A 25,108-nucleotide genomic window follows, 5' to 3' on the forward strand; every position below is an offset into this window, starting at 1 on the left:
GGGGTCTAGCGCACTGCTCTTCGTCCCCGCCTCTCCCGAGGCTCGCGCCCTCGGGGTAAGTACCTCGCGCTCGCGGAGAGGGAGGGAGAGAGTCCGCCGAAGGAAAGGAGGAGGCGGACAGGGCTGGGGAAAAGGGAAAAACCGCCCTCGCCGTGCGAGGAGCGCGGCAGCCGCGTTGGAGTCTGCAGAAGACACGCCTCCATCCCTCACGCCCCTCGGGGCTGCGGAAGTGCTCTGGAGACTGGAGCGGCTCGGAGCCGACAGGTGGACTACCATCCCCAGAAGGCGGCGCGGGCCTGCGCCTACTGCTCCCGGCAGCCTCTGCGCGCCAGGCTTTTTTCAGTTTGCTGCCGCCTAGGGCGAAACTACAGTTCCCGGGAGGCCTCGCGCGAAGCGGCTTGGAAGTGGGCAGCCTGGAAGTCACTCGGGCCACCGGAGCTGGCGGCGTCTCCAGCGAGCCGCGCGGGGCCGGACGCAGCGCTCGTGGGGCCCGCGGGGCGGGCAGCCGGGACGCCCAGGTATGTGGCTCCGGGTGCAGGGGCGGCCTCTTGCAAGGGTGGCGCGGAATCGGTATCCGCTCGGACCCCGGGGGTCAGCGCGGCAGGCTACCGGGCGGATGGCCGGGTGTGGGCACCGGTTGTTGGGGGCGGCGGCGCCGGGACTCGCGCCCTCCGGACCTGGCCGGACCCGTGCCCGCGTGGCTCAACTTTCCAGACGTGCTACCCGGCGCTGTGCGGAAGAGCGTGGAGGGTTCGCGTCCTGGCTCTCCCACTCCGGAGCTGCGATCTGGGGAAACCGCGCCGAACCTCTGTTTCCCCATTCGGTGAAACGGGGGAAGAAGAGTGTCTGTCTTTTGCTGGGGATTCTGTTGAGATCTGGCGAATAGAGATTTTGGCACATAGAAGGCGCTTATTGACGTGTTTGCGCTATTGTTGGCCCCCGAGAAATGGGGTGAAGGAATTGTCGACTGCATAGGGTTAGTTTCGAGTGTGCATGTAGAGAGCCGAGTCTATAGTTAGCACTCAAGGCAGGGTGGCCGCTGTTAACTGAAATTATTTTGTTGAGAGCTTTGGCTTGGGAGGCAGAGAAACCCAGGTTCAAATTTAGGTTCTGCCATTTGCCAGCTGGGTGACCTTGGGCTACCGACTTCACCTCGCTGTGCCTTGGTTTCCCTTTCTATAAAATGGGGATTTTAGTAGAAGCCACCTCAGAGTTGTTTTGAAGATGCAACGAGAACGCCATGTGTAAAGTGCTTAGAGCAGCAGCTGGCACATAGTCAGCGTTCAATAAATGGTACCATTTATTCAGCGTTTTCCCAGTGTCCCTGAGACCCTCTGCGAGTGGGGCTCTGGCTGTAGTCTTGGTCTCCCCAGTGGGCAAGACTCAAAGTGGTCTAGCTGACTTCCTCTCCTGCAGCCTCAGGTCCCTCATTTCTGAAATTGGATCGCGGTATCAGCCTCCGGGGTCTGTGAGGCTTTGCCGGGATTGTGTTCCGAGTGCAGAGCCATCTCTCGCTGAGTAGCAGCTCTTATGTATTATAATTGTTCTTCAGTGTTCTCCATCTGGCCTAGAGACTGCCTGCCTGTGGGCTGTGACATGACAGCCCTGAGCTCCCCCACACGTTCGCTCTCAGCCTCAGTGTCCCATCTGTGAAATGGTAGTCACAGGACTTTCGTGCCAGGGTTGTTTTGAGATAATTCATGTTTAGTGTGTAGCACAGGGCTGGGTGCCTAGTGAGCACTTAATAAACGTATCTTGTTTTTCTTGATAAGCCTTTGCTGCTTCTGTCTGTATTTACGGGGCAGAGCAGGTAAGGTGACTGCGTGTCTCCACCCTTCAGTTTTTATTCACCAAAGGCTCCATTGTGGAACATACTGCACTGTGAGGCCCTAAAGGAGATGGTGCTGACCTGCTCTCAGCGGCCCCCTGCTCTGCTCTCGTATATTCCTCCCCCCAAGCCAGGGCTTTATGTACTGTCCCCGTGATGCCAGCACTTAGCTGTCTCAAAGTCATGTTAGCCCCTGAGCTCCAGCTCCGGATGTGGAGCATGTTCTTCCACGATGTGTCCGGGGCTCCTGTCCCTTGGGTACCATGAACTCAACGTATTCAACCTAAACTCGTTCTCTCAGGCCCAGTAGCCATCGTCCCGGCAGGTGGGCCGACGGTGACCCAGTTGCCCAGGCCAGAAGCTGGGGAGTTGCTCTTCTCGCCCATCCTTCCCAGGTCCCGTAGATTGGCAAGAGGGGTGGAGCTCCCGTTTCACTGGCCAGTCTTGGTCTCCCGTCTCTTGGGCACTGCAGGTTGCCCTTGGCCCCGGGAGGTGGCCTTTTCTGACAACGTTGAGATGTTTCTTTTAAGTCACCACGGATTCATGTATGTAAAACATTGTATTAGTCAGGGGCAGAGAAGATAATATGGACTTGGCCAGACTGCAGTGGCGGCGGGTGGGACATCAAAGCCTGGCTTTCAGGGAACCCATTTCTGTGGTTTTAGCCTGGCAAAGCTCGGCTGAGTTGTTCATTTCATTCTGAAAAGTTATCCCGTGACAGCGGGTTAGCATACCCTGTATGGGAAGGTGGCCCTCCCAGGCACCTGGGGAGGCCGTGCACACACCCGGGGGGAGGCTGGAAGGGAATTTATTAGCTCTCCCCGTAGGTTGAGTCTTCTCAGACACCTGTCATTGTGATTTCATTTGCTGATGGGAGCCCGTGGTCTCAATCAGATTTGTGATGGCGCCAAATTCACTTAAGTGTTTCTTTAATCTGAGGAAATAAAGCGGTGACTTTTAAAAAAATCGTCATCGTCATTGTTGTTGACAGCAGCACGCGGGTTTGAGCACGTGGGTCGAAGGGCTCGCTGTGAGCCTGTTTTCAGACGTTGCAGTTGTCGGGCGGTAAATCAGACGTGGAATCTAGAACGCTCAGTGGTCGATGCCTTTTTTTTCCTGTGAAGTTTATTTTGCCGATATATTTCAAACTTAGGTTTAAAAAAATGACACAGGTTATGGTAGCAGCTTAACCTTGTTAGACATTTAACCGGCAAAATCTAAGTTAAATGTATTTATGTTTTAGTAAAAGAAGCAGTCATTTCCTTTAAAGAAAAGTGTGTGTTTTTAGCTGTTAGAACGAGAGGCCCTTGGACCCGTTGGTGGTTTGTGCTTGCAGTGTGACCGACACTGCTCCTGGTTCCTAGGACTGCTCATGGCCTTTGGCGTGTGTGAGAATGATGAGTTGAATTTGGTTATAAAAAAGTTATGTGAAGAAATACATGCTGGTTGTAATATGTCAAGCAATCCAGAGATGTTTAAGGGGAATAATAGGTGCCAGCTCCCGCTCCAGGATCCCGTTCCCCAAAGATAACCATTTATTCCGACAGTGTGTTCGCTAAATATCCACTGTTGGGTTTTGGAGATGGAGTTGTGAACAAAATGGATCGCCTCTGCCCTTGGAGATTTGGGTGGACGCACTTTCTTACCTTTTCCGTGCTTAGGTGGAGGTGCAGATGCACATAGCAATTGTTACTTCCTTCTCTTTCACCGATCCCCAAAAAAGGTGGGCGAGGGATCAAACCACACATATTTGTAACTTCATTTTTTCAGTTAATGATAGAGCGTATGCCTTCAAGTCGTTACCTCCAGATCTGACTCATTCTTTTTAACAGCTGGACCCGAGTTAGCCTGCTTTATCCCGCCATTCCCCTAATGCCGGACATTTGTCTCTGGGAGTTCTTTGCAAACACACCTCCAGTAAGCATCCTGGTCCGTAGGCAGTATACCACAGTGGCTGAAAGCCTAAACTCTGGACCGTGAGCAAGACAGACCAGATCTTTGCTTTCCTAGGGTTTACATTCTAGCTGGGGAGCCGTGCCGTAAGCTCGGGCATTCACACAGTTTCCGTGGAGGCCGTCACAGGCTGAGGGCTAGGGGCTGGCTGGTGGGCGGGCTGATGGTGGGAGGGGTGGTTACTTTAGCTTCCATGGTCAGGGAGGCCTCCTAGGCGTCTCTGAGGGGGCGTCATGTGGGCTGGGACCCTATGAGCAGGAGGCACCAGCTGTGCCAAGAGCCGGGCAGGGGAAGAACCTTCTAGGCAGAGGGAACAGCAGGTGCAAAGGCCCAGAGGTGGGAATGAGTTTGCTGGAGAAGGGTGGCTTCCCATTTTTCAAGTTCTCCCTACTTTAATTTTTGTAAAATGCTAATAATAATAATAATAGCAAGTAAGGTGCTCTTCTAAGCATCTCACACGTGTCCTCAGTCCACAAAAGAGTCCAGTGGAAGAGAGGAGCTGATGGAGCTCACCTTACGTGTGAGGGAGCGGACTCCGGGCTCTCGGCCCATGTGCCCTCCTCCTTCCCTCCCAGCCCTCTGTGCCAGGCCGAGGCCGTTGTGGGAAGTGGAAGCAGCGTTTCCTCTCCGTGTCATTTAACATGCAGAGCTCTGTGAACTATATTTAGTGCCCCATTCATGAGGCAGCGGGAGTGACCTCGGCATGTTGCGGCCTCCTTCCAGGGACCGTAAGACGCGATGGGGTCAGTTTCTGTAGGGGTTTTGGGTTGGTTGTTTCAAAACTGAAGGCCCTTCCACAGAGCCTGCCGTCAATACAACAAGCCTGACTGCCGGCTGCCACCACAGACACAGGGTAACAAGGAGCGAGGCATGTGTCAAGGAGACTGAGCAAGGCGAGTGTCTCATTGGGGTGAGCTTGGTGAGGGGACTTGGGCTGGTGGGCGACAGAGTGTTTCTAAGCCCCAGGCCCGCATTACGGACCGTTAGAATATCAAAATCCAGTCCGGCACCTAAAGTGGTGATGCCAGCCCTCCTGGGGCCCCAGGACCCTGCTCCGGCCGCCGTGACTGTGTCCATTTTGATTTGGTGTAGCCTGTACCTTATGGCTGGTTAAATGTTTTGAATGAAGGGCAGGCCTGGTTAGGCACGAGGATAGTAGTGGGTGCTTTTAAGACCAGAATTGTGGAGAGCATCTTTCATCCAGCCACCCATGGAACATTGGTTTCTACCTAGCATGTGTGCCAGGCACCATGCTGGACACTGACAGTGTGAAGTCGGGTAACACTGGTTCTCAAAGGTTGCAGCAATACTGTTCATTAGAAATATAATGCGAGGGGCTGGCCCGGTGGCGTAGTGGTTAAGTTCACGTTCTCTACTTCAGCGGCCTGGGATTTGCAAGTTCGGATCCCAGGCACGGACCTGCACACACCGTGCATCAAGCCACACTGTGGTAGCGTCCCACATGCAAAATAGAGGAAGATTGGCACGGATGTTAGCTCAGCAACAGTCTTCCTCAGCAAAAAAGAAATAAAATGCGAGCCACCAGTTGGACTGTATACGTAATTTAAAATTTTATAGGGGCCACGTTGGGAAGAGTAAAAAGAAACAGAGGAAATAAATTTTAACATGTTTTATTTAGTCCAAAATATTATCACTTCAACGTGTAATCAATATAAAAATTGTTGAGCTATTTTACATTATTGTTTTCACATTGTCTTCAGAATACAGTGTGTATTATATGCCTTCACATCGCCATGTGCACTGGCCGCGCGCTTCAGATGCTCAGTAGCCACGTGCACGGGACAGTGTGGGCCCAGGTGAGGCTCCCATCAGTCAAGGGCGGTAGTTCACAGCAGCAGATCAGAGGCGCCAGCCTGTGTTTTCTTGGTGGGAGGGAGGGATGAAAAGCGTGTCTGTCGTAGGCAGCGGTAGCTGTCGGCCATCAGGGCTGCTTCACGGCCTGGCACTGTTCTTAGTGCCCGGCGTGTGTGATGTGGGTTCTGAAGTGGCCAGGACTGTGATTGTCCCCATCGACAGATGAGGAAGCTGAGGTCTGGCCATGAGAAGCCGCTCACTTGGTTTGGAAGTGATGGAGGCAGAATTTGAACTCAGCTCTGGAGCCCATCCCCTTGCATCTCTGCTGTGTCCGCTGTGGGTGTGTGTGAGGGCGATGGGGCCTGAGTTTTGAGCAGTAGAAACCACAGGAAGGGCTGGCTGCACCAGACGGACTCCCAGAGTCTGTCAGCCTCGGTCCTCGGGCTTCTGTCGGTGCCAGGGTGCTGGTCTCGACCTGAGTGACTGCTGGGTGGCACCTCACATTGAGCTCCCGGTGCGGTGGAACAGGTCTTACCTCCCAGGAAAGAAAGGGGCTCTGGGGACTGGGGAGGAGGGTGGACAGGGGGCTGAGGGAGGCACGGAAGGGGCCCGGCCTCTTGAAAGCTGGTTCCGAACAGCTGCTTTGGGCCCGAAGCCTCTTTTCTCTTTTGTCTCCTGCCTGTCCTGGCAGCTGCGGCATCTTCCTGTGAGCCCGGCCCCAGCAGCGCTCACCCGGCTGTGGCTCTTGCCCTTGCTCTGGTCCGGAGCGGCCTTGCTGGGTGGGGGCGGAGAGAGGGGGCGGCACAGTGGTTTCCTCTCTCATCGTTGTGAGTCACTCTTCTAGGCTTTTAGTCACTCTCTTGGTTCAGGGTTCCCCATCTCAGGGGCAGGGGGAATCTGGGCCTCCCACCCAAACAGGCCAGTGCTGGAGATGCCGAGTCTGTTCATGTCGCCAGGTGGTGGCCTGGTGCCAGTCCCCATCCCCAGGTGGTGATTCCTGGGGCTTTTAACCTCTTTGCTCTTGGCTTCCACTGCTGGACGGCGCCTGGCAGTAAAAGATGCTCCATACTTGTTCCTTGGCTGAACTGATGGTACGGGCAGTGTTCCCTGAGTTCTCATTATGGATGGACGGGCGGTGCTCTGAGTGCTTGCCTTGGAGTATCTCATTTAATCCTCACGACGACTCCGCGCGGTGGGGACTGTCCTTACTCCCATTTCCCGTATGAGGAAACTGAAGTCCTGAGAAGTGTGTGCGGCTGGTGAGTGTCAAAGCCAGATTCAGACCCGTGCCACTGCCTCCAGTGTCCAGGCTCTTAGACACTCCCCCGCGGTCTCCGTGGACGGACAGACAGACGAATGGGGTGGACAAGCAGGACCATCCTGACTAGTTCCAGCTGCTCCACCCTGTGGGTGGTGTCTGATCTCCTCTTCTGGGGGAGCCATGTGTCAGGACCGGACCACTGTGGGCCTGGAGGCTCCCACACCACTCCGGGCACGGGGTTTTTATGATTCTGGAACCTGCACTTCCCTTTTCTTTAAAATAACAAAAACTAACTGCAGATTTGATATTATTAAGGAATTCTTGTCAATGTTGTAGGTGTGATAATGATGCTGTGGTTCTGCTTAAGAAAAAAGTCCTTGTCTTTAAGACGTGTGTTCTGAAATCCCTGGGAGCTGCTAAGATGTCCGGGATTTGTTTTGAAATAACGGACGGGTGGGGCGTGCAGGGGGACACGCGTGTGCGGGCGAATGAAGAGGTGGGGGGAGAGGACCAGGAGTTGACGGCTGCGGAAGCCGGCCAACGGCGGCTCTTAGCTCATCGCCTCTGTGTGTTTGGAATGTCTTATCATGAACAGTTAGGAACAAGTACAACAAATGTCCCGCAGCATGTGCGTGTTTCCAGCCCAAGAGTACGTGGCGGGGACTTCCCTGCCTCTGCCCAGTCCACTTATATAGTAAAAACACATTTTTTTTTTTTACGAGTCAATACTTGGCCCAGGTCTTTAGAAACCCCTTGGTAAACAGCGTCCAGCAGCACTGAGGACACGGCCGAGGCGCCAGCGGCCACACGCTTCCCCACACGCTTCCCCGGCTGCTCTGAGTCGGCTCACAGGGGTCCCTCTTCCCTGCGGTCTGTTTCCTGCCAGCACCCGACCGTGGGGCCCCTCCCACATTTTTTCCAAAGACGAGTTTGAACAGGAGGCCTCCCATCCTCTCCCATCCTCCCCTCAGGACAGACGTGTACAGCTCCTTCCTCTGATGGGTCTTTGTTTAGGCCCCACAGGAACCAGGCTCCAGCCTTGGGTTCGCCTCCAGCACTGCAGCGGGAGGCAGGGGACGCGCCCCCTTTCAGTTCTGACTTGGGTAGAAGACGGAGAGGGGCAAGATGCAGCTTGTGACAGTGCCTGGGACCTGCTGCTATTTGTCATCGAGTCAGCAGTTCCAACTCCTTCACCGCAGACGCGCACCCCCGCTTCACATCGAGTAGGGGCTCCTGTCGCGTTTGTTCCCTGGGGTCCCCGACTTCTCAGTGGAGCCGCGTGGTGCAGCAATCCTTGTGTGGAGGTGGCAGGAGCAGAGGGCACCTTCCTCCGGGGGTTTCTGCGTATCGCTGGCTTGCCAGGTAGGTGGGGATGGCTGAGGGAGCAGGATCACTGCTGGTCCTATCCTACTGGATGCTGGCACCGTGAGGTCCACCTGGTGGCCGGCTCTTGTCTCCAGTGCCTGTGTCTGTCACCACGTGCTCGGTGTGCGGGAGGAAGGCGGGAAGCCTGCAGCCCCTCCGGCCTCCTGAAACTCTGGCCCTAGCACCCTCTTCCTGCTGGCCTTCCTTTTCCTTTCAAAGGCCCCAGCGTGGGGAGGACATTCGGAGCGCTCTCACCAGTTTAGGGAGCCTGATTTTTCCAGGTTTCCCACGTAGACTGCATGTGTTGGATCTGAGGGCAGCAAACCCCTGATCCTGACAGTGCATCTGATTTTCAGACGTACTCATTCAGCAGGTATTCACCGAGCTGAGCACTCTCCTAGGTACTGGGGTGCTAGGTACTAGGGAGACAGCAGTGAGCCAGACGGACGAGGCCTCTGCCCTCCCGGGCTCTCATTCAGGTGGGGAATTGAGACAGGAAACAAGACAAATAAGGGGCTGGCCCAGTGGTGTAGGGGTTAAGTTTGCATGTTCTGCTTTGGTGGCCCAGGGTTCAGAAGTTTGGATCCTGGGTGCAGACCTACCCACCGCTCATCAACCCATGTTGTGGTGGCGTCCCACATACAAAATAGAGGAAGATTGGCACGAATGTTAGCTCAGCGACAATCTTCCTCAAGCAAAAAGAGAAAGATTGACAACAGATGTTAGCTCAGGGCCAGTCTTCCTCACCAAAGAAGAAGAAGAAGAAAAACCCCCCAAGATAAGTAAGTAAGATATGTACTGTATTAGGTGGTAGTAGTGCTGAGCGTAAGAAATTAAGCAGGGAGAGGGGCTGGAAAGTATTAGGGTGGAGGGTGTTGCAGTTTAGAGTAGAGGGCCAGGGATGGCCTCCCTGGGTGGGCTCTTGAGTACAGGCCTCAAGGAGGAGAGGCAGTGTGAGCAGTGGGAGTGTCTAGGCAAAGGGAGTGGCTAGTGCAAAGGTCCTGAGGCAGCGGGCCTGACAGTGAGATTGAGGAGCTGGCAGGAGGCCCAGGGCTGGAGCGGAGTGGAGGAGGGGAGACGTGGTGGGGACTGGGGCAGAGGGGTGGTGGGTTTGCAGATCTCTTAGCATCCAGTGCAGTTTGTTCTCTGATTGAGATCGGAGGAGACTGCAGGGTTGACTGACTGATTAATTTCATTAAATTTTGAATAGTGACCACACATGCATGGAACCAAAGGAACAAAAATAAGGCGCCCAGTTCCTTCCCCAGAGGCCACTGCCCTCCCAGTTCCTTACTGGTGACCCGTTCCTGGACACCACATTATTTGAATGCGCTTCCTGGCTTCTGTTAGGTTGAACCGTATGAGCTTGCCTTTTTGTGGGTCAAGAATGGTTGAACATTTGGCAGTTTTATGATGGTCAGCCTGATAGCTTTCTTTCCAGAGCCAGAGGAGTTGGACCAATCCTTTCTTGACCCCGGGCTTGGTGGTCAGAGGTCGAGACCTCCTACCCCTTCCCGCCTCCCACACTTCTCTGTGAGTCCCGACCCCGCAGTGTCAGTGACCTGGTGAGTCCAGAAGCCCTGTCCCCCACCAGAGCCCCGTCCCCAGTCTTGCCCTGGAGCCTGATGACAGGCTGCCTCTTCCTCCTGGGACCTTACCTGGGGTGGCATTAGTCATTCTTTGGCTTTCTGCGTCTTGGTGCCACCAGTTTTGAAATCACAGATAGCTCCCGGAGGGAAGGGCCCCCCTGGGCTCTGGCTGGATGTTTGGCATGGCTCCCACGGTGGGGGTGCTCTGTCGGCCGGCAGGCCTCGTGGGCATTCTGGACCAGTAACTGGGCAGAGTGGTTGGCAGAGCGCCCGGGCCGGGGCGTCCATGGGCGTATCTCCTGGGACCGCGGAGGCTTTGGCCGTGGGAGGAGATCCGGACTGGGAGACAGGCCTTCAGCCCCTCCTGTGTGTCACACCCGGGTGCTGACCAGAGAGTCGCCCGTCTCTGGAAGCGCAGGGCACGGGGCTGGGTCCTGGGGGGTAAAGTCAGCATAGAGGGGCTCTGGACCCAGCCTTGGGGGAGCCGTCAGGAAGGCGGCGCTTGCTGTACCTCTGGCCACCAGCAGTAGTAACAGCGACCTCAGCAGCAGCCAGTGGCAGTCACTAGGCCGTGCACCGTGCGTGCGAGGTGCTCTGCCGGGCGTCCCGCGGAGTGAGTCAGCGGAGCCTCCCAACAGCCTCGTAAGGCGAGTACTCTTGTTATCCCTTTCTCACAGATGACGTAACCACATTTAAATAGCTCGCCCCGGGTCACACAGCTAGAAGATGGCGGTGACAGGATTTGGATCCAAGGAGGCTGACTCCAGCAGCCTCACTCTGAGCTCTCCTCACTGTGCTTCTCAAACCTGAGCAGGATCAGAATCCCCTGGAGGGCTTGTTAAAACCCAGATGGCCTCGCCCCACCCAGAGTCTCTGACTCAGTAGTTCTGGCTCGAGAATTTGCATTTCTAACAAGTCCTTGGGTGATGGTGGTACTCTCGGGGCTGGGAGCACATTTTGAGAACCACTGATCTACTGTAATGGGAAACCTAGCTGAAACTGGCCTGAAATCAGATTTATGAACTCATGTATCAAGCCTATAGGTAGGCAGCACCAGGGTTGACTAGGCAGTTCCACAAGACCTGTAGGCAAACCCTCTCTGTTGTGCCACTCTGTCATCCTTGGTGTGTCTCCTGTGTCCTCAGGCTCCCCTCGTGGCCACAAGATGACTGCCATGGCTCCAGTCATCACACCCTGACAAGGCTCTATCCAGCTGCAGAAAGAGGGCCTCTCTCACTCATTATGTGTCTTAATCTTAAGAGTGAGGGAACCTTTCCTAGACGACCTGTCTCCTAGATTCCCCTCACATCTCATTGGCCAGGATTGTGACATATTACCATGCCTGGGCAAGGGCCAATCAGGATTTACTCTCAGGGCTGGGGCTGGGGCTGGAACCATCCTCACCTGAAGCACATGGCTGCTGGGAGGAGAGTGGCTACAGGAAAGAAATCACAGTACTATTTAGGAAAGGACTGGTGGGGGGGGAGGGATATGGGGTAGGCGAGCAAGCGGTCTGCGGCAGAAGTTAGCGACACGAGGCGGAAGCACAGTACCCATGCACTTGTGTCACCAACTTTGTCTTGTGATTGCCTGAATCAGGACCTAGGTTTTGTGCTCTGATCACATCCACCTGTGCGAATGTGTACGCAGAGTCCCTGTACCTAGGAGCGCTCGGTCTTGTCCAGAAAACAAACATTTCGTCTGAAAATTCGGGGAGACCCAAGCTGGGTAAGGAGGCGGCAGAGAGGGGCAGCGTGCGGGTGTTCGAGAGCATTCGTTCTGCCCGGAAATACCTGGGTCTCGCTCCTCTTGCTGCTCCCGACCAAGTCCTATTGAAGGTGCGCCTCCCACAGACTCGGTTTCCCCGTCTGAGGACTGCCTGGTAGGCGGTGGTGTGGGTGAAGGGAGAGGATGCAGGTGAGGGCTTAGCCCCAGGCACTGGCACAGGGTGAGTGCTCCAGAATGTGGCCTCTGCTATTAACGTGAACCGCGACTTATTCATTGAATAATTAAGTATCCTTTAATAACCCCGCCCTCTCCTCCCGCCCATCTGTGAAAGTGATGTCGACTTGCAGGCTGACATTTCCTGCGGGCGCTTGTTGCCGCTGCTGGTGGACGCGCAGAAAGTGCTGGCCCTCAAGCCCGCAGAGGGCTGAGGAGGGGGCCTGGGCTCGGGCCACAGCTGGTGCAGGCCTGGGCCCGCCTCAGGCCCCCGGGTGGCCTTGGGCAGGCCACCGAGCCTTGCTTTGTCTCCATTGCCCTATCTTTAGGGTGGGGCTGGCGATGGTCCTGTCCTCCTCAGATGGCTGACTCAGAAGAGAGACTGTGTATTTTTTGTGGGTGGAAAAAAAGGACAGTAAGAATCTTTCTTATTTTTTCTCTTCGGCTGCCCAGAATTTCAACTCCGTGACCATGATTTTACCCCCATTTTGAAGGTATAAGCTGAACCTGATTGAGCCCAAGGGTGGCATGTGACAACTGCAGCCAGGAGACAGTGAACATGCTTGGTGGGTTAAGGCTAAGATCTCGCCGACTCCTCACACTCACCCCATTTTACAGAGCAGGAAACTGAGGCCCGGCCGGGGGGACCTGTCTGTTCTCTTGAGAGGAGGTCCAGGGCAGTGGTTAAGAACTGGAGACCCAGAGTGGCCCAGCTTGTGTTCACTCCGCCCCAGCACTTCCCTGCTGTGTGACCTCATCCCGTGACTTCTCTGTTCCTGAGCTTTCTCCTGTGTAAAATAGGCATGATCACAGTCCCTACTCAGAGGTAGCTGGGAGCACCGGGGAGATCATTCTCCTGAAGTGTGGAAGACAGGAGGACGGTGGTTTTATTAGGCAGGGCCAGCAGCCGCCTTCCAAAGCTGGCCGAGGAGCCCGCAGCCGGGCTTAATCATTAAGCTGTGTTGCTCTGAGAGCGGCCCGCTGTCTGTCGGGGAGAGGAGCCCGCCTTGGGTTGGGCGGCTGTGAATGAAGCGGGCAGGCGCCAGCACAGCGCGGGGGATGCTGTGGGCGCAGGGCCAGCCCTGGCACAGTCAGCGAACAGGTGGCCTGCTCCTGGAGGGAGGGATGGGAGGTGACAGGGGACCCCGTCTTTGTTACCTCTGAGCTTTCTCTGAAGCCCATTCAGGCCTCAGACCACGTGGCTGATGAGTAAGGAGGCCTTTCTTTTCCCTCCCCTAAAGCGACTGTTGGCAAAACAGCCCTCTTTGGGAACACGCCTGTTCCCGAAGAGCAGCCATCTCTTGGGGAACTCCGGTGGCTGGCGGCTCCTCGCGGCCGGTGAATAAGTGACTGTGAAGAGCTGGCACGGCAGGTCCCGTTTCCGCATTCCAGACACCCACGGCGGCGGCCAGGGGTGGCCCCACCCTGGGGCGGCCCCGAGCTGGTGCAGGTGGCCTTCGCCCGGAGGAGACCCGGCGGAGCTCCCTTGCAGGCACCTGCCCCTGCGATCGGGCTGTGCTGGGGACCTCCTTCAGGTGAGTGATGTGTGTTAAGTTTGCCTGTGACTCGTGGAGTAGAGGAAGTTAGTAACTGTTTCTCCTTTTCGGATTAGACTGGTGGCTTTTTTTCTTTTTCTTTTTTTTCCTCCTCTCCCATGAAATGTTTACCTGTCTGCTCCTAACTGTGAAGAAAGGGTGGGCGGAGTGTTGAGGGAGTGAGAAGGAAACGGAGGACGTTTCTCCCTGGAGAAGGGATCGTTGCCTTTGGTGGAGCTCCGGCGGGAAGCAAACTCCTTTGCTGGGGCTGTGGAGCGTCTCAACCTGGTACGGACGAGCTGTGTGTTCCTTTCCCTCTCTGGGCCTCAGTTTCCTCATCTGATGAAGTGGGAAATAGGAGCAGCTTTTTCCAATGAGTCCAACCCACCCACCTTTCCGATGAGTCATATTTGTGGCGTGCTCACAGCCTGGGCATGGAGCGGTGCTCGATGTCAGCTCCCCCTGGGCCCCCAGCCCCCCAGATTCCCTGTCTGGCCTTATCTCTGACTTCTCCCCTGCTGCTGGCTGTCCTCCAGCTCCACTGGCCGCCTGCTGTTCCTCCCTCAGGGCCTTTGCCCTGGCTGTTCCCTCTGCCTGGAGCACTTCCCCCTGTGTCCCCAAAGCCGTGTCTGCCTTCAGCCTCTGCTCAATGTCACCTTCTCGGTGAGGCCTCCCTCCTTAAATGACACCTTCTCCGTCACCTCTAGCCCTTCCCTCTGCCTTATTTGTTTATAGCATTTATTGTCACTTGACGTGTATTTATGATCTGCCCCTCCCCGAGCCGTGGGCTCCACCAGAGCTCGGGGACTTCTGTCTCTGTCCTCGTAGGACGGCCCCTGCACGTCAAAGGTGTGCGATAAATTATTTTGTGAATGAGTTTGTGGAAGCAGGTACAGTGTTGTCCGAGGATGGGCGGCTGTCCCCATTTGGGGATTGAGTAGAACGCTGGCGGACGCGCACAGCTGCAGCTGTGGGAGGTGGTGTGCACACGCCCTGCCCTTGGTCACCCAGCAGTCCTCAGCCTGCCTGCCGTAGCCAGCCGTCTGGCTTCCTGTCCCTCAGCCCGGGTCCTGGCATGGCTCATCCAGGCGGCCTGGGTGCATGTGGCCTGGAACAGACATGCGCAGGTTTGTTTAATGGGAAGGGCCTTGTTGGGGACCCCGGCCACACACACGTCCCCATGTGTCTGCAAAGCGACCCCCTCACCAGGCCATCTTGGGCTTGTAGTAGGAGGGCGAGGAGTGGCCGGGACATGAGTGTGCTGGCCAGGCGAGGTTATCAGCCTCCCCTCCTTGAGCACGCTGTAATTCTTGATCTGGGGCTGAGCAGGTTTTAATTAAAAGGTGAGCTCGAAGAGTCTGGCTGTGTCCGAGCTCACACCTCGTCGTCTGTTTTCTGGCTCCCGGTGTCAGCAGTGGATTCTGTAGAAATATCCTGGGCAGGGCTGCCCCAGGCTCTGGGGCGCAGGTCGGTGGCCGTCTTGGATTTCTCCCAGCAGCGCGAAGCGCAGGGACTGAGGTGGGTGCCGCTGCGGCACACGCCAGCACCCCCCGGGCCTGCTGCAATGTTAGGAACGGGCGAGCGTGAGGGGAGCCGCTCCTGCAGCACGCGCCCCGTGCTCTGAGCTCCAATGCCATGGGTTTGGGGTTGGGTCCGGAGCCTCCTGGGAGGCCGGTACACTCAGTCCTCACGTCGTAGCACTGCCCAAGCTCTGGGCACAGTGCTTAGCTTCTCTGGGTCTCAGTTTCCTTATCTGGAAAATGGGGTTAATGAATAGTACCTGCGTTAAATGAGAAGTGAGACCAGGTGACCTTGTGAGCTCTGTGTGGTGCATGGAGAGCACTGCATAAATGGGCTGAAAGATTTCTATTAATTGGTTTCAAGCCCCTTTGTAATTTTTTTCAGTCCTTTTTTCGTGGGCTCCTTCTCTCTTCCTCTCTGCCCCACCCCCACGTCAGCATCCTCCCACTGTCCTTCATCCATGGTGTCAATCAAGTACTGTATGGATTTTTCCATGTTTTTCTCCATGGTTATATAATCCTATAGGACATAGCCTATAAGGGGGCAAATAGCCTAGAAGGGGTAATATGGCCCTTGTTTTCCTGCATTTTGCTTTGCTCACATGGCAGTACCAGGTGGAAGTGCCTGCAGGTTCTCATGGAGAGCTCACATGTGCTCTTTTTAATGGCTGTGTAACACACTGTGGGGGGGTGGGGGGTGCCATCATTTATGCGGCCAGGCCGCCACTGATGTGCGTTCCCTCTGTTTCCAGGTTTTTTCCTTCCGAATTATTTTTTTTGATAGCCTTCTTTAATTAGATCGCAGGCGTCCAGCCCGCTAGCCACCTTGTTAACTTGAGCTCCAAGCCTTCGAGAATGAATATGAAGCAGCATTACTATGATGATGCCTCTTGCCCAGATAGGAGATACGTTTTCTGAGCATCTCACTGCGTCCAGCACAGTGTCGAACCATCTGCTTTAAATGCTTTTTCATTATTAAAGTGGCTAATAGATTGATCACTCATAATAAAGATTACTTGTGCTTAATAAGCACTTATTATGAAATGGAGGGAGGGTTCATGTCTTTTCATAGTAACAATCTTCGTTGGAAATCAGAACATGAAGAGATTTGGGGCGTTGTGATCAACCGGCATGTTTCTCTCGTGGCTTGTCCTTAGCTGAGGACCGTGTTTGGCCTCATGAGACTTGTACGGTGGTGAACGCAGGTACAGCTTTGTTCTCATTCGCTATTGCAACGTCACAAGCCATCCCCGAACTTAATGCCGCAGAACGACAACAGTTTATTACTTCTCATGACTGGTCGCCTGAGGCTCAGCTGGCTGGCTCCTGTGCCGGTCTTGCTTGGGGTCTCTTATGTGGCAGTTGTCAGAGGGGAGATGGGGCTGGAACACTCAAGATGGTTCTGCTCACATGGCACCCTGGAGGTGCCTGGGCCCCTCTGTCCCTCTCAGCTCAGAACCTCCTTCCATGTGGCCCCGCCAGCTAGTAGCCGGCCTCATAAGCCGGCAGCCCGGGGCTCCCCAGGCTTCCTGAGGGGTGGGTCCCCGACGGGCCCAGCCTCATCGCAACCTCATTTCGTGGTTCAGGTGAGTCGTAAGGTCAGCCTGCACTCACTGTGGGAGCTATGACGGGAGGCTTGAGCTCCAGGAGGTGTGGCCTGCTGGGGGACACCTTTGGAAACTCCCACAGTGTTCGTTTTCTCAAGAAAGGAGAAGTGCAGAGGTCGGCAGGCCAAGGTGGTGCTGAGCTTGTCTCTCTGGGGCCCCAGGCTCCTCTGTCTGCGTCGCTGCCCTTGGCCTCCATAGTCACAACGTGGCGGCTCCACCTCCAGCCCCGCATCCTTCTGACGGGCTCAGGAGGCCAGGCTCTGAGGACAGGGGGCAGCTCCCCTGTCAGGAAACCATGGCCTTCCCGGAACCCCTAGGCGACTTCTGCTTCTGTCTCTTTGGCTGGAGCTTTGTGACACGACCACCCCTTCCCACAGGGAGCTCTCAGAAATGCAGTTTTGAGTTGGGCTTACCACTCCGTCGAACAAAGGGTCAGGAAGGAGGAAGAGGGGCGAGGGGACGTGCGGGCTGGCCAGCTCAAAGTGGTCTGTTCACACAGCAGAGGGGGTGCCGGTTCAACTGAGGCAGCGCACGTTCACTCCTCACCTGGTTAGGAAGTGCTTGGGATGGGCCGTGCCTGGGCTGCTCACAGAGGCTGCACGGATGAGCGAGGCCAGCACATCTGGGGGTTACACTGGCCGGGATCATTTGCAGGCCTTGACCAGGTAATTGCTCAGCTCGTACTTCCCAGGTAGCTGTTCGAAGTGAGACTAGCGATAATAACAGTAGCCGATCTCATTAAGGGCTTAACTTGCGTGGAGGGACTGTCATGAGTACTTTTCATCAGCCCGCTCGTTTCCTCTTCACAATGGCCCCGTGAAGCCGGCGCTGGGATCATCTCACCTTTGCAGATGCAGAAAGAGGCACAGAGAAGTGCAGTTACCTGCCAGAGGTCCCAGGCTGGGTGTCATGAAGTGGGCACGCCGTCCCGGTGGGCTGGCTGTGGAGTCCATGCGCTGGACCGTACCGCTCTGCTTTACTCATTTATTTATTCCAGGAAGCATTTTTTGTTGAAATGAATGTGTGAGTGACAGCAGAGCAAAACATGAAGAGAAGCAAACCACTTACCACTCCATCCCCTCCACTCCCGCTCCCTGCCTCGTTGGTCCGGGCTGTCAGTAACTTGCTGAGTTCCCCCTCACCTCTTTCTAAGTGCATTTCATTTTCGAAAGTTGGCCTTAGGGCACACAGAATCGGATTAATCATAATCCTTGATGCGTGATACATCGGTATTTTGGTCCATGCAAAAATATCTATTATGATGAACAGCCATTAACCTACCGCCCGCCCAGCAACTAGAAGCTTAGCAAGAACTCGTATGAACCTGTGTGGTACTTTCCGGTTTATCCCCTGCCTGCTCTCCCAGAGGGGACCACCATCTTGAATTTTTTTGTTTATTGTTCTTTGTCTTAAAAAGAATTAGTTTTGGGGGCCGGCCCCGTGGCCGAGTGGTTAAGTTTGCTTGCTCCGCTGCCGCGGCCCAGGGTTTCGCTGGTTCGGATCCTGGGCGCGGACATGGCACCGCTCATCAAGCCACATTGAGGCGGTGTCCCACATGCCACAACTAGAAGGACCCACAACTAAAATATACAACTGTGTACTGGGAGGATTTGGGGAGAAGATGAAGAGAACAGAAGATTAGCAACAGGTGTTAGCTCAGGTGGCAATCTTTAAAAAAGAAAAAAGTAAGACTGACTTTTGAACTTTACACAAATGATACTCTACTGTGTATAGTCTTCCGGGACTTGCATTTTTCACTCGATATTATGATTCTAAGATTGATCCAGACTGGTATAGCTGTAGTTCATTCATTTTTTACTGCTCTGTACACCTGTTTCTATCGTGTGCCACATAGGCGTACGGCCATGTACACATCTATCTTAGTGAACATGGATGAGAATTTCTTCTGGGTTTGTCATGAGGCGTGAGATGCTGTGTTAGGATGTGAGCATCTCTAACTTTGCCAAATGTTGTCAAGCCATTCTCTAAACATTCCCACCAAGGATGTAGAGTTCCTGTTATTTTGTATTCTTGTGTGGTTTTATAATGCTTTTTTATTTTTGCTGGTCTGATGGATATGAAATAAAATCTCTTTGTGCTTTTAATTTCTATTTCCCTGAAGACTAGTAAGGCAGAATGTCTTTTCCTTTATGTTTCTTCTTCTGGATATGGTTCCTTCATCACTTCTGCTTCTTTTGCTTATTGATTTGTGTGTGTTCTTTATGTACTCTGGTTACTAATCCTTGGGCAGCAGCCTCTTTAACCTAATGAGAGGTTTGTGATTCTGATGTCCTCATTTCCTTGGTTGTCTCCTCTCCCCTGTCTGCTTTCTCCCCAACTCCATGATATCTCTTTGTGTACCCCAAGCTCACAGTGAATCTGTCTTGGGGACAGTCCTCAGTTATGGGCATTTGTATATGTTTGTATAGATATGTGACTCTCCCTGTTCCACCCCCTCTACCATAGCTTTTTGATCCCAGGCGTATCAGTTAAGATTGGGTTCAATTGCATAAATAGAAAACTGCATATAAAACAAAATGACAATGGTCTAAGCAAGATGGAAGTTTATTTCTCTCTCACATAAAGGAGCCCAGTGATAAGCAGACCAGGGCTGCACTCTTATCAGGGACCCAGGCTCCTTCTACCTTTTTGCTCCACAATCCTTAGCCTGTCACCTCATGGTTCAAGATGGCTGCTGAAGCTCCAGCGATTATGTCCTAGCAAACAGGAAAGAAAGGATGAAGATGGGATCCCTGTCTTCTTAAAAAGCCTTAATGAAAGTTGCACACAATAATTCTGCTTATAGACTTTCGCCTAGAACCTTGTCACCGTACCCTATATAGTTGCTAGGGAATCTGGGAAATGTAGTCTTTATTGCACATGGCCTTGTTCTTAGCTAAAAATCGGAATCCATTACCAAGTTAAAGAGGGAGACTAAATCTTGGATTCGGCAGCCAGCAACTTTCCTAGTTCTGAAGTGTTCCATAAAAATGGCTCTTAAAGGAGCGGCCAGCCACCAGGATGGACCTCCCGATGATGCCCCTTTGATTCTTGGGTTTATTACACGCATATTTCTTGAGCACTTATTTTGCTCAGGCACCGTCCTGGGAGCTGGGAAGATGGTAATGAACAAAACAAAGGAAGTCCCGTCTGTCCCCCGTGGAGCTAACGTTAGAAAAGGGAGGATAGATAGTAGACAAGGAGTGTATAGTGAGTCAGAGATAATAGGTGTGAAAGACACTAAAGGCGGATGTTGGCCTGCGAGTGAGTGGCAGGCAGGTGGCAGGCTCCACGCGGAGTGGCAGGCCGTGCTCTTGCAGGCAGAGTGGTCAGGGCAGGCCTCTTTCCTGAGGCGACACTGAAGCAGACAGAGCTGAGGCAGGGGAGCGAGGGGGCCATGTGGAAATCTGGGACGAACACGTGGGGCAAAGTCAGGGCCGGTGGAAGGCGCGAGGTGAGCCAGCCTGGCAGGCCTGAGGAACTTCAGAGCCATCAGCAGTGCTCGCTCGAGGGGCGAGCGAGGGGAGGGAGGGGAGAGGAGATGGGGCAGGCGCGGGCCGTGAGTATCTCACAGCTGAATAGTTCAGTATTTGTCTGCGGAAGACAAGAGTTCTTCAAGGACCTAAGGACAATATTATTGTCACGATTAAAATAAATAATTAAATAAAATAAGTAAAATAACAATTGCTTGACGTCACGCGTGTCCCTTGAGTGTTAACATTTCAGATCTTCCCATAAAGATCTTTCTAGAATTGATTTGCTCCAGTCAGGACCCAGTAAGGTCCACTGTTGGATTTGGTTCACGTGCCTGTTAAGTGGCATTTAATTTGTGGGTTCCCCCTCCCTCTTTTACAGTTTATTTGTTGAGCAAAGCTGTGTCGTTTGTCGTTCGGGTTTCGCACAGTCCGCCTGGCCGACTGGAGCCCTGTGGTGGCAGGAAAGGCTGCTTCTGTCCCTGAGTTTCCTGTAAATGGGGAGTTGGGTCTAGAGACTGGAGCAGAGTGGAGATACACACACACACAGACACACACACACACACACACACACACACATTTCGGGGTGTGTGGTGGGGGGCGAGACATTGTCCTAGGCGTTGCTGTGTGTGTACAGCCACTAGGAGGTATGTGAAGCCCGTTGGCTTTCTGGGATGTTCTGTAGAGTTAATGGCTGCCAGTGACCGTTGCCTAGGCCTACGATTTTGTTGGGGTTTACAAAAATTGTGACAGTGTAGTTCTGTCCTCCTGTTCGTGTATTAGCTGGAATATTCCTGCAGAGAGAACCTCTGTCATCTATTATTCAGTGATCCTGAGGGCACTGACTCTTTTGAACTTTTGTTTACATTAGAAATGAGTATCGAATACTTGACCTCCTCGTGGTTTCTAATCTGCTCATCTTTCCTTGGTGCCTCGAGTCTTCTGTCCTTGGTTTTGTGTGCATTTGTTCGCTATTTCCCGGTCTCTGCCGCCGCCCACGCCCCGTCTTGGATTTGGGGGTAAACAGAGGAACCGGTCAGTCCTCTCATTGCGTGGGCATGGCTGCCTCAGGCCCTGCCTTTGACCAGGCAGAGCCCTGTGCGTGCCTCTCAGTCGGCGTAACCAGGGAGAGACGACTCTAGACTGTTGACATTTCCATTTTTTTCTCTCTCGCCCTGGCCTTGTATTCTCAGACCTCCAGCTTCTGAAGAGCGCCTGCTCCACGCCAGGGGATTAAACCTTTATGCTTGGGGCATGAGGGTTTTGAGCATTTGAATTTCTGCTGATCTGAAACTCAGTTCCTAGACAAAAGAATAAGGGCTCTGCTCCACTGGAGAGGCTGGTCCTTCCAGTAACCTGGCCGGGGGCCACTCTGACCCCAGGCACTGCTGTTCTTTAGGGCACCAGCACGCTTGAAATCGTTTGGATGCCTTGGGATCAGTTATGCATTTTATTGCATGCTCCCTAAGGGCTTTCTTTTCTTCTGGGGATTACAACAGGTTTGTTCCCTTGGGGAGGGGAGAAGATTTGATGTGAAATGACGTAGAATTCATTAATTCGTTCAGTCACTGATTTGTTCCTTTGGCAGACATTTATTGAGCGTCCCACGTGTTCCCGGTGCTCGGTCGGAGCCTGGGGAGGCCTGTTCGGCTGGAGCGTATGTGCAGGTGGAAGTACACAGGTGATAAAGTAGTGAACAAATCAGTGAGATAATTTCAGGTGGGGATGAATGACTCAGTGGAGGCATTGAAGCAGAATGGTGAGAGACACACACCTGGAAGGTGGAGGGGCCGTGGGAGGCGGACGACTGGGGGATTGGGGGCAGTGACACGTCAGCTGAGACTGGAAGGAGACGGGCCAGTCTTGTGGAGGGTCTCGGGAAGAGTTGGTGCCAGGAGCAGCAGGTGCGGAGGCAGGAATGGGCGTGGTGTGTCGAGGAACGGCGGAGCGAGTAGCCGGTGCGGCTGGAGCATCGAGGATGAGGTTGAAGGGTGGGTGGGGGCGAGAGCCTGGAAGGGAGTTGGGGTTTGATTCTGAGTGTCGTCTCTCTCTCCGTCCCTCTGGCCACTGTGGGGAGGGAGCACAGATGGAAGAGGAGGGGCGTGGAGGGAGGCAGCGCGTACTGGAGTGAGGACAGAGGTGTGGTGGCAAGGGTGCCTAGGAGAAGTGCTTAACCCACCAGAGCTTGCCAAGGGTTGGTCAGAGTGGGTGGTGAGTGGGCAAAAGATCTCCCAGGGGTTTTGGACTTCGGTCTCCCATAGTAACAGTCCCAGACCCCCTTAACACGCATCTCGCTATAGGACAGTCGACTCTTCTTTCCTCTTTTGCAGATTCGGAAACTGGGGCCCAGAGAGATGAAGCCCGTGATCCTTGTCACACAGCTAGTTGGGGCTGGGCTTGGAACTGGCCATCCCGACCCACAGTCTGACCTTGCTCTCTTTTCTCTCCCTGCAACCCCAGCTGTTCCTAAGCGATGCTGACACAGCCTGGGCCCCCGAGGAGCCGAGTGTCAGTGTCCTACATTTGTGAAATCGGGAGGGGATCAGGTCCCCCCACACCCGTGGCCCTTCCACCGTCCCCGCTAACCTAGATCCCGACGTGCCTTTTCTTACGGTATTTATTACAGGGTAGAAAACAGGGACTTTCTGGTGGCTGACACGTACGTAACTTGACACATGGGCCAGATAAGGTGTGGAGAGGCCTGGGACTTTGAGCTCCCCAGCCTGCTTAACTGATGGGGCCGAAAGTCTCCTCACCCGTGAGTCCTCCTTATCTCCTCCCCAGTGCTCCACCTGTAAAGGGAGCTCGCCGCCCGTGGGGATGTCGGATGTGATACCTTGGCCGCCAGACGGCCTTGCTCAGTGTCCTCTGGGAGAGGTGTGACCGCTGCCTTCCTTCTGCATGCGGCTCTGGGAAAGGTGGCTGGAGTTGGATCCTGCCTCAGCCCCCCGCTCCCCTTCCTTGGCCCTGACAGATGCTGGTCATCGCCTGCTCCTACTTGCATTTAAGTCACATGACAAAAATTCTCTATCAATTTTTTAAAATTCTGTTAAAAAAGTCTTTATTGATGTAAAACTTAAGAGAAGCCACACGCTGGTTGCAAAACAGTTCCAGCAGTAGGGCCATGTGTCAGGTCGAGCATGGAGGTTCTCGTTCCCATCACGCCCCAGCACCTGCCCTTCGCTGTCTCTGTCACCCCCCGAGAGGGCAGGAGTTGTACCCCTCCTTGCTGTGTGTGCAGTGTGTTGTTTTTGTTAAGAGCCTGGGCTCTGGCGCTTCAGTGCTTGGGTTCAGACCCCGGTTTTGCTAGGTACTGACTTGGCCTTTATGGGATCACCCTGTGCCTCAGTTTCCCCATCTATAAAGTGGTGGTGATGGTCCTAACCTCTTGGCCTGCAAGGACTCATTGCGTGAATGTGTGTCAGAGTCAGAGTGGAGCCTGGCAGGTGAGGAGTGCTCACACATTAGCTATTTTTATTGCACACACGTACGCGTACGGCCGGTGGTTTTACAGACATGCTCTCCAGGTCTGTTCTTCTGCCGATGGCACTTGCCTTCCGGAATCCAGCTTGGAGAGCGTCCCGGGGCAGTGCCTCCAGGTCGGCCACGTTCCTTCTAGTGACTTCGCAGCGTTCCCTCCTGTCACTGCCCTGTTGTTGGACGTACCGTGGTTTCCAACTTTCATTGTTATGACTCTGAGCGGCTCACACACAAAACCCTTTGTTTGCCTCTTAGATCTTTCTTAGGACAAAGCCTGGGGTTGCAATTACTGCAACAAAGTGTATACATGTGTTTAGAGACGAGGTATTTATGCTGACTGGTCTTCCTGATCTGCTTGGGAACCATGTGTATTTCCTTGTTAGTTGCCTTCTCTTCTGGGAAGGAGGTTATTTCTGATTGATTTATAGGGGATCTTTACATTATTGAAGGTACAGATCATTTTGTTATATGTTGTAAACTTACATTCCTAATTGTTTACCTTTTAATTTTTTTATGTTATTAAACATCATGCTGAGGGTTTTTTTTTTCTTTTATGTTCTGGCCTTTAAGATGAGACAGATATTATACATGCTTCTTGGTAGTTTTGTGGCTTTATTTTTTACATCCAACATCTGGAGTTTTTTTCTTTGGGGTTAAGTGTGGGATGAAGAGCTTAAACCCCCCTCCACACCCCCTGCCAGGCGTTAACCGGTTGTCCCCGTAGTGTGAACAGTCCACCCTTTGCCACTAACTCGAAAACCTTCATATGAGCTGGGCCGTGGTCTGAGTGTTTTCACGTCTCCCTTTCAGTCTGCCACCATAACTCAGTGAAGCAGTCGGCGATGTCCCCACACACAGAGAAAACCTGCAGCACGAAGAGGGGCCCTCCTGGCTTGATGTCCCACCCCTTGGGGGAGGCAGAGTCCAGCTTGGAATATTGTGGTTTATTCAGTAACCAGCCTCCTTATTTCACGTGTATTTTCAGTAGCTTTGCCTGCAGTCTCTTGGCAGACCTGCCTTTTGTCCACTGGTAACAGTCCTCGTGATCGCTCCTCCACGACGCTCATCTGTTTCAGGCCTCTTCCCTGCCTCGCTGGCTTGGCCAGGACTTGCATGACACAGTTGAATGCCAGCGGAAGTCACAGGCAGGTCTGGGTGCCCCAGATGTTTTATCCTGCAGGGCTCGTCTTGATGGGGGCCTGGTTAGCCAAGGACCAGAATTTTTCTGAGTACCCTTAAGAGGTCCCCAGTTGCCACTCTGTGGCAATGTCAGTGAAGGACTCCTCTGTCCCCATGGCTGGGCCAAACCAGGGAAGAAGCTGGCATCAGGGGCGACAACTTGAGTACAAGCAGCAGTGGACAACATTCTGGCGCTTTGGTTAATATTTTAAAAAAGGTCTGGGGCCGGTCCGGTGGCACAGCGGTTAAGTTCACATGTGCTGCTTCAGCGGCCCGGGGTTCACCGGTTTGGATCCCGGCTGCGGACATGGCACCACTTGGCACGCCGTGCTGTGGTAGGCGTCCCACGTATAAAGTAGAGGAAGATGGGCATGGATGTTAGCTCAGGGCCAGTCTTCCTCAGCAAAAAGAGGAGGATTGGCAGATGTTAGCTCAAGGCTAATCTTCCTCAAAAAGAGTAAATAAATAAATAAATAAATAAAAGGTCCAGCAGTGCGGCTGTGGGAGCTCAGCAAGGAGCCTGCACAGCGAGCCCAAACATGGAGAGGGCAGCCTTGGAGCT

At 53.8% G+C, this 25,108-nt stretch overlaps 1 protein-coding gene across 1 annotated transcript in view; it reads left to right on the forward strand.

Moving 5' to 3' along the window:
* LOC139073680 (collagen alpha-1(I) chain-like) overlaps nucleotides 1-25,108 on the forward strand; it is a 128,884-nt gene that overhangs the window by 353 nt on the left and 103,423 nt on the right. The window contains exon 2 of the mRNA XM_070559518.1: nucleotides 61-518. Coding sequence (XP_070415619.1) covers nucleotides 61-518 — 458 coding nt within the window. The remainder of the gene's footprint in view (nucleotides 1-60; nucleotides 519-25,108) is intronic.

This window comes from Equus przewalskii, chromosome 9 (genome assembly GCF_037783145.1).
Source record: "Equus przewalskii isolate Varuska chromosome 9, EquPr2, whole genome shotgun sequence".
NCBI lineage: Eukaryota > Metazoa > Chordata > Mammalia > Perissodactyla > Equidae > Equus > Equus przewalskii.